The 18,898-nt window shown below is 41.0% G+C and overlaps 1 protein-coding gene across 1 annotated transcript in view; it reads left to right on the top strand.

Annotated features, from left to right (window-relative positions):
* The window catches only part of csmd2 (CUB and Sushi multiple domains 2), a 223,016-nt gene that overhangs the window by 121,768 nt on the left and 82,350 nt on the right, over window positions 1-18,898 (top strand). The window contains 11 exon segments of the mRNA XM_018701481.2: window positions 2,681-2,875; window positions 4,607-4,745; window positions 6,189-6,376; window positions 7,041-7,229; window positions 7,813-7,929; window positions 8,452-8,667; window positions 9,559-9,747; window positions 11,157-11,326; window positions 11,459-11,615; window positions 11,814-12,005; window positions 16,385-16,511. Coding sequence (XP_018556997.2) covers window positions 2,681-2,875; window positions 4,607-4,745; window positions 6,189-6,376; window positions 7,041-7,229; window positions 7,813-7,929; window positions 8,452-8,667; window positions 9,559-9,747; window positions 11,157-11,326; window positions 11,459-11,615; window positions 11,814-12,005; window positions 16,385-16,511 — 1,879 coding nt within the window.

An 18,898-nucleotide genomic window follows, 5' to 3' on the forward strand; every position in this document is an offset into this window, starting at 1 on the left:
GTGCAGTGCAATAGGGCTCATGATTCATCTGCCATATCTATGTGCCTGTCTCCCACAGACTGCGTAAACTCTTCCACCCATCAGCAACACATTCATTACACACTCACATGCACAGTCGCATAGAGAAATGACAAAAACCCCTGTCTTTATTGTCTAAATAGAGACTTGACATTTAAATAAAAACCCAAACAAAGATGCAGCACCCTTACCTGACAGATACATTGCGGCAGTGCTCATTATATTCTATTCTGGGTAGCTGCTGACTTCTGAGGAAATTCCAGATGGGTTTTATAGTTGAACGCAGTACATGTTGGCTGCGTGCTGGTAAGCTCATTTCATGGATATACTGTACCGTGAGGGGTTGGCAGCAGTATTATTGCATTCATTGCGTATGCTCTATTGTGTAATGAGCCTGATCTTTGCATTCTTCCACATCCCAAAATAAATATCTCCATACAAAGTGTCTAACCCTAACCTTATAAACCCACAAAGCTATTTCATAGATAGTTAAGGTGCCGTTGGGAGGTTTGTCTCAGTAAAACTCGGCACGAAGATTAGTTGCAGTGACGCACTTTCATGCACGCAATAAAATGTTATTTTTACTTTTACAGTTTTTTATTCTTGTAACTCCTAGTTTGTACATCTCACCTTCAGCCCACCACAGGATTAGAAAGGAAGACACTGGTTTATGTATTTAGCTATTTGAGAGCATATCATTAGTAGTAGTAGTAATTAGTGAGGTGGTTAGACACCAGAACAGTTACAGTGATGAAACCTTTTTCAGCCCACCTTACCTTCTTTCATTTAACATTACATGCACCGCAAATAACACCTTCCACACAGAGAGTGCTGTCCCTAAAACAAAGTTTTTACAGCCATTCAGCCTGAACTCATCAGAAATGAAGGGCATTTTACTATTCCATAATATCCCATAGTAGCAGTAATAGTAGTTGTTTTAACATTTTGTTATGTTATTTGTATGCACATTTACTCTGCTACACTATGGTCGTGCACTCTGAAAGCATCTTAGGTTACACAGTTATGTTTTGTATTCGATATTCCGTCTAATATACGGAGTACACCCCCCAGTGTTCAAAGAAGGGAAATGCACGCCTTTACGGATGGATAAAAACATCACCGCAGCCACGGGAGGGAGTGTGCTAAAAAAGCTAATTTTGTCGGTTTGACGTCGCCCAGTATTGTGGAAAGTGGAGGAGGTTGGTCTGCCAGGTGTGTAGAAAGTGTTGTGAAATATTTTGTAAGAAGACGTACGCACTATACATGCTCTGTATATGTCACACAGTTAGCATGCTACCAATGTTAGCTAAACACGCAATTGAGATGTTAGCTAATGCGTTTTCATGCTAACTTCCTGTGGCACACAGTGCAGACGGTCTGCCCGGAAGTTCAAAATGTCAAAAAAGAAAACGGAAGTATGAATTTTCCACGCAGGTTGGAGATCACGGACGTTCCCATATGTATAAATGGACATCCGGATAGCTGGCATACACAGAGCTATGTAGAAATTAAGCGTTTTTGTTTTGGTTTTAGCTTATACCACTTCTACTCAAGTTTAACCATACCTCAGCCATACCTCAGTCTACCCAGAATGCTATTGGAACCTGGCCTCTAGCTCATTAGCAAATATGTCATCTACCCCAACCCAGGTGCTGCACTGTAAAGTCACAATGTGGGCAACACATGGTGCCTAATACATTCATTAGCAAGTTAGATGAATAAATAAATAACCAATTCAGCGTGGTGAATGGATGTCAAGAGCAGTTAATTGGAGATGACTGTTAGTTCCTGAGAACAGTGTCATCTAACTGCAGGACTGTGTTTTTGGTGGGGGTAGGGGGGTTGTGGGGCTGAGCGGACAACTTCCATCATTCATGTTAATTAAGGACATGCCAAACTGTATTGAGGGGATTTTTGGCACGTTAATAAATAAGATGATCGTGATGGATGAGGTGTGGCTGGCACTCTGTTTGGGTCCAATGGCTACAGAAGAGGGATTCATCAACACCTACATGTGTCACCTACCTGCGCATGTGTGTGTACAAGAGTGAGAGCGAGAGAGTAAGTGAGAAAGATAGTGGCACAGGTGATATATTTGTTTACAGGCCGTGTTCCAGGGTTATGCCTCTTCTTGTGCGACTGCGTGGCCTTTCTAACCGGTACCTTCTCATCGAAGAAGTCTGATAGATAAAGTTTTGAGGATGTATAAAAACAATTTCCTGAGTTTGTTTGCTCCTCGTATCATTCAGCAGGCCCCTGATGATCTGCATACTGTGTGGTTTCCCGCCCGCTAGAATTACTGCGGCAGGGTGAATCAATGTGACTCACTAAGTGAAACTAATTTCTTCTTGTTAAATGCTGGCATTGCTAAATGCTGACAGAAGAAGGAAAAAAGTTTTGTTAGGAAACTTGGGTAATTATTTTTAGAATTTCCATGGAAATTAGCATCTTTGCATAGATGTTGTAATATATAACAGCAGAGTAACATGTGCTGCTTTTTTCTTGTGTTTTCATGCAAGTGACACTTTCTTCATTTCATTTTAAAGATTTCATCAAACAAAGGCTTTTTGTAATGATGACAAAACACATTTTCTGTACATTTGACCTTGATCTCTGTCTTGATCCTCTCACTAACCCCATCTTCTCTCTACATTCCCAATAGCATTTCGCCACAACGAGTGCCCAGACCCAGGTGTTCCTGTTAACGGGAAACGCTTCGGTGAAAGCCTTCAGCTGGGCAGTTCCATCTCATTCCTGTGTGAAGAGGGCTTCGTTAAGACCCACGGCTCTCAAACAATCTCCTGCATTCTCAAGGATGGCAATGTGGTGTGGGATAACGCCGTTCCCCGTTGTGAAGGTGGGTTAAGGGAGAGGAGAAGTTTTTTTCATAACTAGCTAGATAGGCTTTTACTAATTTTTTTTATTCATTATCACACCCTTTGCGGTTATACATTGATATATTTATAGTGGTTTTGGCATGGCTACAGTTGTATGCAAAAGTTAGGGAACCCCTGGGTAAATTGCATACTGTATTTTGTTGACTTTTGTGACCGCACAGCACCTGCAGGGAGGTTTAGCCAACAGGGGAGTGGTTGTGCACTGTTCTAGTGAAGAAAGATGCATTTTAATGTCTGTAGTTGTATTTCCTTCTTTTCAAAAATCAACAAACTGTGTATTTTAGCCCAGGGTTTCCCATACTTTTGCATACAACTGCACACTGTGTGGCCCAGAAAAAAAACGATACCACCAGGATAAATATGTAGAGAAGTTTAGTTGCTAAGCAGAAGATGTGTGTATCTTTTCTTTGCAAAGCATTTGTTCCGTGGTCTAGCACCTCATTAGCTGGGTGCCCACTGTGTTAGCGTATATACAACTGTTATAAACTGATGAAACTGTAGTATGTCTCAATGTTCATTCCAGCTAGAAATGCAACATCACTACATCTGAGGATTGTAGTGAACCTAAATAGTGGACGGATTTGTGAAAAGCTTCAGCAGAAATCAGTCTGAAAATTGATTTGCTGCCTTTCTTAAATTCCATGAATTCAATTTATTTTACAGCTGATGCAGATATAATTAATTAATGTGCTAAAACTTTCTGTGGAGGATCACTGAGATCTGACTTGAGGCTAGTGATGATATAAAGGGTTTGTTCATTCAAGTATGTGATGCAGTAGACATGCTGTGTTTGCATGCAGATTGCTGAACCATCCATTTACCCTTCTCTGACTCAGTTGTCAATAAACTATTTCCAGCAAACCATAAAAGGCTAATGTGTCTGGCAAAGCTAAGATACAGCTAGGTGTTAACCAGCAAAGGTTCTTGTACACCAGCAGCATATCACACTCAGCGACAGACATGGCTAGGAGTCTTAAGGGGCCTAATCAGGTTCACTGTTCATGATACGCAAAGGAGAAACCATTATTAAAACATGTCACTTCCCCCAGTGTGTGCCACAGCAGCTTTGTATTCCTTCGAGACCATCTATCATACCCATGCGTTTGTAGCGTAATGCGTTTTATAGATGTCCTTCAGTATGCTGAGTTGGCTGATTAAATCATTCCACTTCAAAGGGAGCAAGGAGCTGGCACTGTAACTAAGCCCTCCACTGTGTCTGTGTGTTCTGGTTAAGGATAGGCCTTTAAAGAGATGCATGGCAAAGTGAGCAGTATCAGAGATGAGGGTAAGGGAGAGGGGTCGATGTGCTCAAGTGTCTTTTTGTGCCAGCAATCGGAGAAATGCTCCGTTTTCTCCGTTTGATGGCAGCGACAGTGGCACCCTTTGTAGGAGGAGTTTGATGACAGATTTAAAGGCAACAGCACAGGGGAGGAACCCTATGCATTCACAGAGATACGCAGCGCACATGCTTGTGTCCGTGCACTCTCACACACGTGCAATAACAGACACATTCTCAGGAGGAATGGTTAACCTTGAAGTGAGCTGTCACCAATTTACATTAGATAGACCCCTGGCAGTAAAGGAAATGAGATGAGCCCCAGCTGATGCATGGGATCATTTGTGGACATTGTCATATATCAGCTGTTTTTCTCTCCTTCTCTCTCTCCATTTCTACTCTTTTCATCTGTTAGCCCCATGCGGAGGAGATCTGAAAGCTCCCAGTGGGATCATCCTATCCCCTGGCTGGCCGGAACTCTATAAGGAGGCCCTTAACTGTGAATGGATCATTGAGGCTCCTCCGGGCTACCCCATCAAGATCATCTTCGACAAGTGAGTCACCCAGATAGCAACTGCTGGCACATCTCAGAACAAGCATGAATTTTTCTTGCTTTTACCCTCTCACAGCTTCAACACGTGAGCTCCTTCATCACTCTGCTATCTATCATTTCCTTTAATCTTTTTGTCTCTTCTTACTGGGGGAAAATGCAGTAGATCTAATGCACATTAACATACGGTCCCAACTAGGATAACACAATGTTTTATTCAGTAAGCGCTCATAAGTATTATATCCTTTCATTTGATACCCCAGTCCCTGAAGAGATCCACAGATATACTTGCAGTTTATCCACACACACACGCACAAAGAAACCCAACCAAGACCTGCAAGTATGTAAATGTACATGCGTATGTAAATAGAGATGGCCTGTCAAGGGGAAACCGGAGAGATGGGAGAAGAGGTAATTTGTCCTGATGTTTGAGAGAGAGAAAGAGAGAGACTTACAGTCGCAGGATCAAACGCTACATTAGCGTCTCACCAAGGCTTATCCTTGCGAGCCCATCTCATCCCCGTCCCTGCCACGACAGCATGCCATGCAAAATGAAAACAACATAAATGTTTGTTGCTCTTTAATTTTTATGTAACATCAATAAAATATCACAAACCGTTTCATTTAGATGACACGGTTCTGAAACTAAGCGATTTATTCATGGCTTTGAAGATGAAGCGGCCCTGGCAACAAAGAACGGAAATACAGAACGAGCACGCACGCATGCACAAACACATGCACGCCGCATAGATGCACTCACCACAGCATGCCAAATGTCTCAGGGTTTCCCAAAACTCAATGTGTGCAAATAATTACATTTAACCTGCTTTCAGAATGTTTTTTGTTTTTAAAGTTACTTTTTCTTCCAGCATTACAATGAGCAAGAACCCTGAGGTGGCCTTTGACAGTGGTGTTCTTAAGAAGCTCTTGTAGATAAATACATTTTAAAAAGGTTGCTTGATGTTTAAAGTCACTTTTGTCAGAATCTTTTTTAAATGATTGTCTGTTCAGTCAAATAAGTGGATTCATCTTTACGTTTTGTAAGATTTTAATTGAGAACAGATGTCAGAAATGCGTGTTTCTATTTTGTGTGATCTTTTCACATTGGTTTGCAGTGTTGTTTGTATTTTCTTTTTAATTCTAAATTTTACTTAGCTTTGCCCATTTGCCCAAAAGCAGAATATCCCACTTCAAGCCCTGGAGCAAAAATGAACTGTACATCCCTGTTGAATCCCTGTTCGTGGTAATTCACTTAAATAGAAATTTATGTTGAGATATTCATTATGTAAATTTTGACACAGTGCCCCGCTGCGTACAACAGGTAATAATGCGCAAACTGCCCTGAAGGCCCTTATCATTTCAGCTGATATTCTGTTTCAGTAGTGACCATTTTTTCTGCGAAATCAGCAGGCACAGTGAATAAAAATGCCTTGTTCCCTGTTCCCAGGTTTCGCACAGAAGTCAACTATGACGTCTTGGAGGTGCGTGATGGCCGTTTCCCGTCTTCACCTCTGATTGGCAGTTACCAAGGCACTCAGGTTCCCCAGTTTCTCATCAGCACCTCCAACTTCCTGTATCTCCTCTTTTCCACCGACAAGAGCCACTCTGACATCGGCTTTCGCATTCGCTACGAAAGTAAGGGTTTATAGTCCAACCTATACACAAAGTTACAGGATACATATACTCTTCACCCATGGCTCACAAAGTCCTAACAGAAATGAATCCATTACGTACAGACCAAATCAGAGCCAGAACAGCCGTGAGCCTTGTTCAAAGTACTGGTAAAAGCTATTGAGTCATGGCTGTAAATACAATCTCCGCAGGCTCTCAATTTCACCACGAAGCCATTCTTATTAGAACACCTATAATTAGAAAGTAAATGGGTTGAGATTATTCTGTCAGATATATCCTGTCTTGACACACAAAAATCCAAATACACTGCCATATGCGCATACATACACACTTTTCCCACACTTGTCTTCACTCATGCAGTAATTCGCTCCTTAAAACAATCTTACCCTCACTACTTAGTTAGAAACTATGCAAGGTTGAGTGGGAGCTCTGAAACTTCTCATTGGTTCATTCCTGTTGATAAAGGATGTTTGTGTAAATTATTTATCAGAACTGCTTTGGGAGCGCAAACTGCTTTTTAACATTCATCGACCTGCACTCAACCTATTGAAAACAGGATAAAAGCCTAATTATACTGCAAGCGGGTGGATTTTTCTGTATATATGTCAGTGTGTGTCTTTGATTGTGTGCTTACTCTCTTTTTCTTTTTTGTCCCCTCCCTCTCCAGCCTTGCAGTTACAGTCGGATCATTGCGTCGATCCTGGCATACCTGTCAACGGACAGCGACACGGCAATGACTTCTACGTGGGGGCTTTGGTCACATTCAGCTGTGAAGCAGGGTACACGCTTAGTGACACGGAGCCTTTAGAATGTGAACCCAATTTTCAGTGGAGCCGCCCCCTGCCTAGCTGCGATGGTACGTTCCATAATATTGACCTAGAAATGAACAGCAGCCTGCCAGATTTCCGCCTATTCATAAATGGGATTAAAGCTAAATTCATTGTTGTATGTTGTTGCAGATGAGAAATGGTTTTGAGCACTTTGCCTCATATTGCATCACATTTAAATCTCTATATATTTCTGACTTATTATAAAATCTATATAAGATGATAGTGTTTCTTTCTACGACTCTTGTTTTAGACTTTAAAAGTTTCTTCCTCATTTCATCATAAATGTTTTATATGTATGGCAGTGAGCTTAACCTTTGATGTTTCCCTTTTTCCTCATCTGTAAATGCTTTTATATTTAAGGACAGTATTGATTTCTGCCCACTTCGGTAATGATACTGATGATACCACTCTCTCCTTTTTATGCTTTTTTGAAGGGCATCTCTTGCAAAATGCATTTTACCATGTTGTAAATGCACAGACAAGTTTTGTAATGTTTTTTTTCCGGGAAATTTTTCTTTCTGTCCTCTTTGCCCTCTCTGATGTCGCCTCTCCGCTCTTCTCCTCATTCCTCCCCTTCATCCATCTTCTGCGTGTGTTCCCATTTGCCAGCCTTGTGTGGAGGTTACATCCAGGGCAACGTCGGCACCATCCTGTCACCTGGCTTTCCAGACTTTTACCCACACAACCTGAACTGCACGTGGATAATCGAGACCTCCCATGGCAAAGGTTAGCAGACAAGTTCCGTGTCAACACATGCGGCAGTCAAATTCAATTTCCCTTACAATGTCATTTCCCCCCACCGAGTGGCCTTTTTATTCTGCCGAACAAGCTGTCTGTGGACGACTGGAGTGCTGAGAGGTTGGCCTAGGGCTACAACACCGCAGGATTGCTCTCTAGTCATGTCACCTTTGGTAGCACGCTTGCATCAAATTGACACAGACTTATTTGCAGATGCTCGCTCTGCATGGGTGAAATGTGTTTGATAAGTAGTAAGGGAGGAAGACAGGGAATTGATGCTGTATGCTGCATTATGAAATGAGATTATGTTTCACATAAGTCCAAAGACCCAGCCTGAAAGTGTTAAACCTTGTCTTCACTGAATTATAAGACTCATTGTGTAATTATTTTTCTCCCTTGCTGAATATAGTATTTGTACATATATATATAGTAATAGGAATCCCCCACAAAGACTTCCACTTACGCAAAGGTCAAACATAAGAACTGGATCTCACCTCGTCTCTTATTCAGGTGTCCAGTTCACCTTCCACACCTTCCACCTCGAGAGCCCTCATGACCATTTGTTGGTGACGGAGAACAGCAGCTTCTCTCAGCCCCTGTGGAGGCTGACAGGCTCCACGTTGCCCCCGCCTCTCAGTGCCGGCCTGTTTGGAAACTACACGGCTCAGATCCGCTTCCTCTCCGACTTCTCTGTCTCCTACGAGGGATTCAACATCACTTTCTCCGGTGAGAATGGATTTAGTCATTCGAAACACTGAGAGAGGAATAGAGGGACAGCTGAAAGTGCTGGTCACAGCAGAGCTGAGCTATGCTAATCATTTGGAAGAGACTGAGACCGAGAAAGTGGGATGAGAGAGATCAGACCATTAAGCACCTAAGAATCATGTTGAGAGTGGATGTCTCAGGCTCCTGAGTATGGATCAGACACTTGCCATGACCTTTTAATAACAAGGGTCTCTTTCAATAGCTTATTGACACAAACAGGCCTTAGGAGGATGCCACCACAGACAAAAAGACAAATAATAATCAATAATCATCCCATGTCTTTTAGAAATATGTAATTGCATGCACTTGAGAGTGAAAACATCAACATTAACATCAAGAGAATTGATTAATTTTAAATGAATCAATTAGGATTGAGCACAGATGACCCTTTACCCACCGAGAGCATCATTTCACCTTCTTTTGCTCTCATAGCACTCCTTGATATGAACACATGGATACAGTAAAAAGAATATCAACTATTGCTGACAGTTTGAAATACCACTCCCACCTTTCTCAAAAAATATTAGATTTTGCAGGAAAGATGAAAAACACTGAATGAATAAATTTAATGAATGATTTTTAGATGTGAAATTGGATTTAATAGGGATTCAACTTACTTAAGCTTGATTTGCCCCTCATATTATCTGTTTAAACGTTTTCTCAACCTTTCAAAGCATGACAGAAGTCTTAATTGGCTAAATTTATGCTTTCACACATTTATACATCATAGGAAGCTGCATCAATGAGGCAGTATTGTCTAGGTACAAATAAAAACAAATACAACACAAGGAAAGAAAATCCTCTTATTGTTACATTACATTACCAATTTTTATTCTTCCTCTGTTTTTATAGAGTATGATTTGGAGCCGTGTGAAGATCCTGGAATCCCGCCCTACAGCACCAGAAAGGGCCTGCAGTATGGTGTGGGCGACGCCCTCATCTTCTCCTGTTTCCCAGGTTACCGTCTAGAGGGTCCGGCGAGGGTGGTGTGCTTAGGGGGCAGGAGGCGGGTGTGGAGTTCCCCTCTGCCAAGGTGTGTTGGTAGGTGGTCACATGCTTTATTTTGACTTTTGTCACTCCCCCTCCTGTAATCCCTTCACAAAGCCATGTCACCAGCCCTTTCACTTACACCCACTCATTAGGAAATGTACAAAACTGCCAGTCACGTTGGAAGACGAGGCATTTTCCTTTCAATCCTCCTCATTATCGTCTCTTCATTCGCCCACGTTTTGTCTCGTCATTGGATAGCTTCCCAGAAACAGCTTTTTTGACTTTGTCCAAATTATATAGAGCAGCTACTCTAATGAGGATGACATTAAGGAGCTGAAACATGTTAATTATTGATGCTGCTCGATTGCTAGTGCCAGGGAAACATGACGGGTCAAATTGCAAAGATTTAGGTCAGTGTGTTGATTCTACAATGCATCAAACCTTAAGAGCTGCATTTGTGTGTTGATATGAATATGAATTTTAACCTAATGGCACTAATGATAGGTAAAGCACAGACCACTGTTGGTGATTGACCTACTTGTGTTTGTCCTTTGCATGTTAAACAGTAACTGCATATGGGAAACAGCGGTGAACTACTAATACCAATTACTTAATGAGAATATATTCACCACTTGCATTTTTCTTTCTTTCTAAACTTAGAGAGTAATTTGTAAGCATTACAATTTTGACAGTATTGAAAACAAATAATTACAGTTTAACAAATATTGTGAAGTCATATTTATTTTCTTTACCCACACCAATAATATGTGATTTGTTTCCCAGTGTTTAAGCGTTTGTGAAGTACGTCGAGCAGTTTCCTGACAATCACTTGGCTGCCTCGTTTGTTCATGTTTAGCTTTCTGTAGCTCGCAGCTCTTGGTTGTTTTTGCCTCTAGATAAACCCAGATCTTTGAAGGATGGCAGCGGTGACACAATTTTGTCTTTTTCATACTTCCATCATATTCAGCCTTATTTTAGAAATTCGATACTTTTCTGTATACAGTACCTCCCAAACAGTCCCATCTCCTCACCTCATCTTACCTCACTGCATTCATGAAGTTAAAATTCTTCGCATATTTGTGGTCATTTAAATTCTGGCAGCTATTTTGCTATAGAACCCCCCTTTTTTTCAGCCTTTCCCTTGATGTGATTCAGAAAAAGGCACTTTTCAAATAGAGCAGAAATTACTGTTAATCATATTCAGATTGCAGTGTGATTATGATGATGTGCCACTCAGCATTCAGGTGTAGTCAGTGACCATATTCTTCTCCCCATCACCTCTCCCATCTCCCTATGCATGGCAGCATGAATAAATACACTCTAAGTTTCAAGCATATAGCGATTGACATGTCTTCTGCTCTCTCCAACACCACCACCTTTTCCTTCCCTATCTACTCCACTCTCTCTCTCTCCCTCTCTCTGTCTGTCTCTCTCTCTCTGCTCCCTCTCTTTTTCTCTAGCTGAATGCGGCTCATCCGTGACTGGCATGCAAGGGGTGCTGCTCTCGCCCAACTACCCCGGTTACTACGGCAACAACCACGAGTGCATCTACTCGATCCAAACGCAGCCTGGCAAAGGCATCCAGCTACGAGCACGCGACTTCAGACTGGAGGAGGATGACGTACTCAAAGTGAGCGGCTGGCGGGAGATATACCCTTCTTGTTTGTGCATATGCAGCCTTGTTAGCTCTCTATCTGTGTGTGCACACCTGATCGCCTTAATTCAGATGGTTCCTCCCACACACTCTCTCTCTCCCTTTCAGGTCTTTGACGGCAACAGTAATAAGGCTCGTCTGCTGGGGGTGTTTACAGGCAGCGAGCTGCTAGACACAACCCTGAACTCCACCTCCAGCTCCATGTGGCTGGAGTTCATCAGCAATGCAGATAACACCAGTAAAGGCTTTGAACTGCACTTCACTAGTGAGTAACACTCTCCCTCTTCCAAACAAAACCACCTTACTTTACATTTAATATTTACATCTTAGCATAGTTTTATATGCTGATATGTCATTTTCTAACTCTCCATGTTGCTGCATTAAAATCACATTAATACCTTCTTCAATACTCCCCTAATCCTTGTCCTTGTACCTCTCTTCCCTCTCCCTCTCTTTCTTCAAGGTTTTGAGCTGGTGAAATGTGAGGATCCAGGTGTTCCCCAGTTTGGCTACAAGAGGGAGGACAAAGGTCATTTTGCAGGGAGCACTGTGTCATATAGCTGTGACCCTGGCTATACCCTGAAGGGCCCCGAGGTGCTCACCTGCTTGAGGGGGGAAAGGAGGGCATGGGACAGTCCCCTCCCACTCTGTGTCGGTGAGTCAGATGCTCCTCTCATGCAGTATAAATGCTGATGAAGTGTAACCATGCTGTTGGCTGAAGTATTGGTTTATCTCTGCATATTGCTTTGGGTTCTGCTGATTAGGTGTTGGCATTACAGTGCATTATATTAAGTTCAGTTTCTCACTTTACTTTGTTGTGTCATTATTGCATCATGGAAGGAGTGGAGGAGGTACACAGATCCTTTTGTAGTATCAAGTAAAAGTATCAATACCACTATGTAAGCATACCCTGGGAGAAGGTAAAGTACAGAAGTATATATTATGCATATTATTGGATTTTTATGATGCATTAACATATGAGCAGCAATTAAATCTTGCAATTGGCCAAGTTGCAGCTAAAGAGCTTACATGCTATTGGTAGTTTAACTGCACCTCAATCAAATTTTATAAGCCAGTGGATTTTGTCTGAAAAAATCAAGTCAGTCTAACTGGTAGTTAAAGCTGTCACAGAAATGTTGTGAAGTAGAAATGTAGAGTTTCTTTAAAAAGAAAATAGTCAAGTAAAGTGCTTCAAAATTGTATTTAAGTGCAGCACATGAGTAAGTGTACTTGGGTAATTTTTATCACTGTTTATGTCAGGTACCTTATGCGATGCTATGTAGCGATATGTTATTCTGCAGCATCCTGCCATACATCAGTGTGTGTTTACCTTACATCACTGTATGTTACATTATACATTACAGTTATGTAAAAAAAGGATTGTGTTGTATAATGTTACAATATAGTTTTTATCAGTGGTTGCTTTACTGTCTGGCACGCCGCTAATCCAAACCAGTTTCAGTTTTTTAGCTGAAAAAGATGTCTGACCTACTTCTTCATCTTAATAACAATGTGAATATGCAACTGCAGATTTAGAAAAGCTATGTGGTTTGTTTTAGCTCTGCTATTTTGGGGACATCCATTTGGTCGCTTTCCCAGCACCTTATTCAGTGCATTATCTCATCGAAAATGACAGTGCTTGGTTTAGCTCCTCATATTAATATTGCATCATGGTTGCAGATTCCCCTTTGTCGCTTTTTTATTTTATTTTTTTAACTAAAATAAGACTTTTCTCCATAGAAGCAGCACACCTGAGCATATAGGCAAGTTTTTTAACCCTTAGCTATCTAAAGTGGGAGGACTTTGAAAATCAGCTATATGGAGATAATTTCTCCATAAAAGTTAAGCTGATCTTTTTATTTATAGAGTTCATCTAAAGTACACCTGTCACTCACTGCCAGCTGACACAAACATGCTGTGCATTATTTTCAAAACTATTAAACCCACATACATAAACACACATACCGCCTATGTGGTGTCATGGTAGCAAACCCAAAGCAATTTTTTGGATCTTCTCCACGGGTGACATTTTTGACAGAAAGCAGCCAGAAGCTCAGTGAGGAAAACAGGCAGACTGATGTTCTTTGACATCAGCCAAGGTGATTAGAATAATATTGCTTGGCTCCCTTTTCAACCCAGACTGACAGGTAATTTTCATGTCTGGGTATAAACAACATTCAGCACACTGTATATCTCTGAACACGTTTGTCCTCCCCATGCCCCTTTCGCTGCAGATGATAGCCTAACAGCCAGAGTGAATTTGAGAGCAGATGAGGGACTGCTTCTGTTTGTAATGGTGAGATTACTTTCTAGCAGCGGGGACACACTGAACACAGATGAGATGGGTATAGTGAGCAGGGGAGGAAAGAAAATGAAACTGAGTTGAAAACAGTGGGGAGAGTTCATATCCTGAAAGTCACGAAAGAGGAAAGTCGCAGGTTAGACAGGTTAGACAGTGAGGTGTTAAGAGGGTAGCATCTTATTAACATTTAATAATAAGTTGCATATCAAATCTATATCATTGCATTTAAATGTTTTTGTACACCATACGTTGCCACTCATTAAAAGTGCTATATGTAAGTTTTTGCTACGGCCACATAGATATTTTATTTCCATATATTGCAAAATATATATTACATTAATACAATATGATACCCCATATACATTAATTCCTATAGAGAGAAATTTGGACTACTTTGAGTGGAGGGTGAGAAAAAAAGCAAGTCAGAACCTGGGTTGAAAGAAAGATGTAAGGTGGAGACATAGATTGAAGGAGTAGAGTAGCTGAGGGAGTTGCACTGCCGTGGTAGCATTGAGCAGTAGTTTCTTAGGTCGTAAGGCTAGAGGAAAGAGATGGCTTTGTCTTACTGTGATAGATCACTGTCTTCTCCTTTCACTCCACAAAACAGCAAGTTTTCTTCAGCAGGAAAAGCATACAGAGGGAAAAAAGCTTGAAGAGAGACTAAAACCTCAGCAAGACTGTAAAGATTAATATGTTTGCACTTTAATTTTTTTTGCTTTTTTCCCCTATCCTTCCAATCTTTCTGTGCCTTTTATTCCTTTTTCTGAAAGTGAAAGCAAAGATGACAATCAAATCTTCAAAAGAGTTTCTGTAACTAAGCACAGAGTCAGTTTACAGTATGCATATACAGTATGTGTAGGGGTGAAATGCTTTGTGTGTTTATGCTTTGACAGCAAAAATGATCAGAGGCCAACTCTGGTGATTATTTCTGTTTAAATGTAAAATGCATAATGGAGGTGGAGATGGAAAGTGTGGAGGAGAAAGAGGAGAAAAAAGGAAGAGAAACAAAGGAGAGACTGTTCTGCAAATAAAAGGAAAGACATTTGTCAAATGAAAGTTAACAAAGTGTTTGTATATCTGAGGTTGTCTCTGTCTGAACTCTTTCCCTCTATGTATATCTGCTACATTATGTTAATTATTTAGCGCCTCAGTTGAGTACTTCTTTCTTGCTTGTGTGTCTCTGCCATCATTGCTGTGTTTGAGTACAGAGCCTACTTGTCACAGATGGATTTCACAACCATCGTCATCACCATCATCATCAGTACAACTCCCAAGCCTCTGTTTTCCTCCCTTTTGAAGGAGCTTTTTTCCTCTCCAGGGAAGGAAAAGAAACAAGAACACTCTTACCCTTTTCTTGTCAGTCAAAATGGCCTCAAATATGTGAACAAAAACACTTCAAATCTGATGTTGTTGGAGAACATTTTCTCTTTCTTTTTTTATTCACTTTTTGGATAAGGGTAGGAGGTGGTAATTGAAGAGAGGCTGAAAATTGCTTTTCAGTCACAGAGCATTTCTGATGGCAATTCATTACTTGAGGTTGGGAAAAAAGAACCCTGCATTCTTCCCACTGCTCTTGAATTTGCTTTGTAGTTTCATAGAGGTGCACTTTGTGCAATTTTTTCAAGAGACAGAGATCATGTTGTGTGTGCTGTATACCTCAGGGGGCCTTGTTGAACTGTGATATGATACAAAAACCATCATATTGAGTACTACTTGTATTATAATCATACATGAAAGCATGTTCAAAGGCTCTGATGATTCATGGCAAATCCTCTTGTTTTAGTATGATCTGTTGCCTATTATGTTGCCCACTAGATACCAGGGTTGGGTATTATGTTAAAATTTTCCAACAGGCTACCGTCAGTCAAACAGCCAGTGACAGCCAGTATATTTGCGCACACTGAACAGCTGTCGTACACTATTTGAAAAAAAAAAAAAAAGGCTGGCATCAGATGAAAGATTCCTCCGCTTTGCAGCTTCCAAATGAACAAGCAGGTGGAGATAACATATGCTATTAAATGATCAGGGTGCACAACCGCACATATAGTTTTTGGTTTAGTTCTAATTCTAGATCGCCATTGCTTTTCAGCAGGACCCATCCATCGGACAGCAACCACCAAAGACAGCTTAATTGTCATTTAGTCACTGCCCTGGTTTTGTGAAAGATAAAAATGAGTGCAACTAGAACATGCATAATATGGCTCAACTCCAACTGCTAGTTCCTATTAGTGCACACTTTGAATTGCTCTTAGTTAGCTTAGTTCTGTACCTACAAAGTGTATTTCCTGGCACGTGGGGCAGAACCTCTTCCTTAAACTTACTCTGAACTTGAGTTTGATATATTGAATGTTGTGTTGCTCAGTCAACAAGTCCGTCAGCCTTCAAAGGCAACAAGATGAAATCATGGTTGAGATGGTGGATTGCCTTCGCTGAGCCAAGAAGACACACACAGAGTATATTGAGTTGGCTGCTCTCCCTCCTATCATTCAAATTGCAAACAAGATGATGAAGCACATCACATTTGAGTATATGCCTGCTATGTCAGTAATTAATAATGATGAGAGGAGACTGATGTGATGCACTTTACTGGAATTGGGATGATGCAGTTTCGGGTATGTTAAATATGTTAACCATGCTGTACCTTTCTATTAATTTGACTCTCCAAACACTTGCAACCCTGCTCATTGTTCACCTCCTTAAATCTCTCTGTCTGTTTTTGCTCCTTTTCCTAGCGGAGTGTGGGGGCACCATCAAGGATGAGCCTTCTGGTCGTATCCTGTCTCCGGGCTATCCAGCTCCCTACGAGCACAACCTGCACTGCATGTGGACCATTGAGGCTGCCCCTGGAAGCACTATTAGGTCTGAGCAACACTCTTGTTCCCTTTTTGTCATGCTTTTTAGTTTTCTGATTACATTGTTCTTTTCCAGGCTTTCTTTCAATTTACCACCTTTCAATGTACTTCCAATTTAGCCCCCCTTTTGCAGTGGTATTCATCACTTTCACAGGGTTGCTGTGTAATCAATCTCCAGTGAGCAGCCTTTGGCCAATAGTTGAGTTACTACTGGGTGATGGGAAAATGCCACCTCAGAGCCTCCAGGTTTTAGACTACACCAAAGAAAGTCAAGTGCTCAGAGTGAATTCTGGCCTATAGATGGATGCATGTTACACCCTTTATTTTCAAGAATTAAATGAAATGTAAGCAAAGAAAATCCTGTTCTGGATTTTGGTTGATACCTTTTTGTGCCAATTTAATCTATGTGAGCCTGTGTTGGACAATATATAGATACTTTGATATTAGATAAGATAGTTTCCACATCCTGGGGGCTCACTAAATGCTTCCAAGACTGTGGGATTGATGTAGTTTGTCGTGTGTGTTTGTGAGCTGCCCCAGGGTGTTGTTTCCTCGGTGGGTTGTGCCATGAATGGCGCACCCCGCACACAGTCCACTACTGTCTTAGTCCTGAATCCAGCTGAATGATGACATTTCTTTAATTTCTATCTGTGATTTCATTTTACAGGCTCACTGAATAGGGTCCAGCTGGAAAATGATTGACATTTCCTTTCAATTTCTAACTCAAGTGGTGGAATTTCAGGAATAATTAGCTACAGGCTTCACTTTCTAACACCTTATGCATCAGATTGTTGTGGATGTGCTCTGTCCTGTGGCGTTCAAGGAAGAGAGTATTTAGACATTACAGCACCCTTAATTTGCCAGTGTTACTGTATTTTGAATGAAACACAGCTGACACAATAGGTCAGTCATTTGATTAAATCCCATAATGGTGCTGCTAATGAAACAACCTGCTTTTCTTTACCTCACCTCTTCTCACCTAGATCTCCCCCAACAACCAAACATGTTGTCCTTTTGGATATTGAAGACTTAACTGAACCCTGGTAGTGTTAGCATTATGCTGTATCCATGAAGCAGCTTAGGACTCCAGACATGTCAGTCCTATATCAGCATGGTTATGTAAAATGCCATGTTTTAACACCATTGAAATGGAGGGCCATCAAGCCACAACCATAGCACAAGCAAAGTAGTGCTTTTCAAGGAGACTACTGTTAAATCCATGACTACATGTCTGTATGAAGGAACATGTGGAAGAGGCAGAGAACACAATAGATGGTTTAAGTGGGAGGGCTATAATCTCTTCTCTCATAAATTGGATTAACTTTTCCTAGAAGATCACATGCTCATCATAAAAGAGCATTGTATTTTTATGACATACATTTTTTTCTATAGATGCCGCTCTCCAATTTTAGCATGCAGGAAGTATTTTCTGAGTTGCATTAAGTATTTAATATTTAGTTTATGTCTATAGACATCATCATATTTTTGGTATCTATACTGGTAATGCTCTGTAAGGCCTTTAATGCAGTTGTCTTTACTACTTGCTTCCTTCAGGTGCTTTTCAGCTTCATTCTGGTCATTGTTTCATGTTAAACCCAGTGTGCTGGAAAACAAAACAATGAAAACATGCTAATACTTTGAGACTGCACTGTACCAGATACAGTTCTTTGTCCACTGTACCATATCATTTTGCAAACATTATACAGTTTTGTGTGGTTATCTGCATGGATCTATTTGTGTGCAGATGTCGTCTCATAGCTTGCACATCTGACATTCTAAGGTCCCTCATGATTGCTGGTTTAGATTCATTAGTGCCTTTGCTACCTCTGGGTCCCTGGCATTCCTCTGCAAGGTATGCTCCATATCCATGCCTTTGATCTTACCCATGCAATTCATTATTGAGAAGAATTTGCAATGCATTAGCCCAGGGATTCCTTGTATATCAAATGGCGCAGATGAAGGTAACACACTAATCAAACCATACTGAGTTTGTGAGAGACCAGGAGTTGTGCAGCGTGACAGGAGACATCTAAAATGCCTACGGACTACTGGTTTGCCGAGAGTTATTGATGGAAAGAGGATATAGGTGGGAGACAGAGAGTGGAATACAGACATAAAGAGATAATAACGAGATAAAAGGAATAGTGATGATAACAGAGGCAATGAGCCATTTCACCGATGGAACATTACCTAGTTACTGCTACAGAGATCAAATGAGGGTTCTAGGCCACATGGTACACTGAGCAATGATGCCATATGTATTCATCTAAAAATTGGTATTTATTAAGAAGCATGCGCACTAATTTGAGAGCTTCAGGATTGTAAAACATGGTGTACTGTGTGGGTCGTAACACTGTATGGTGCTGTTTTGACTGACTGCTCACAAGACATCAA

The sequence above is a fragment of the Lates calcarifer genome, linkage group LG3, assembly GCF_001640805.2.
Source record: "Lates calcarifer isolate ASB-BC8 linkage group LG3, TLL_Latcal_v3, whole genome shotgun sequence".
Taxonomy (NCBI): domain Eukaryota; kingdom Metazoa; phylum Chordata; class Actinopteri; family Centropomidae; genus Lates; species Lates calcarifer.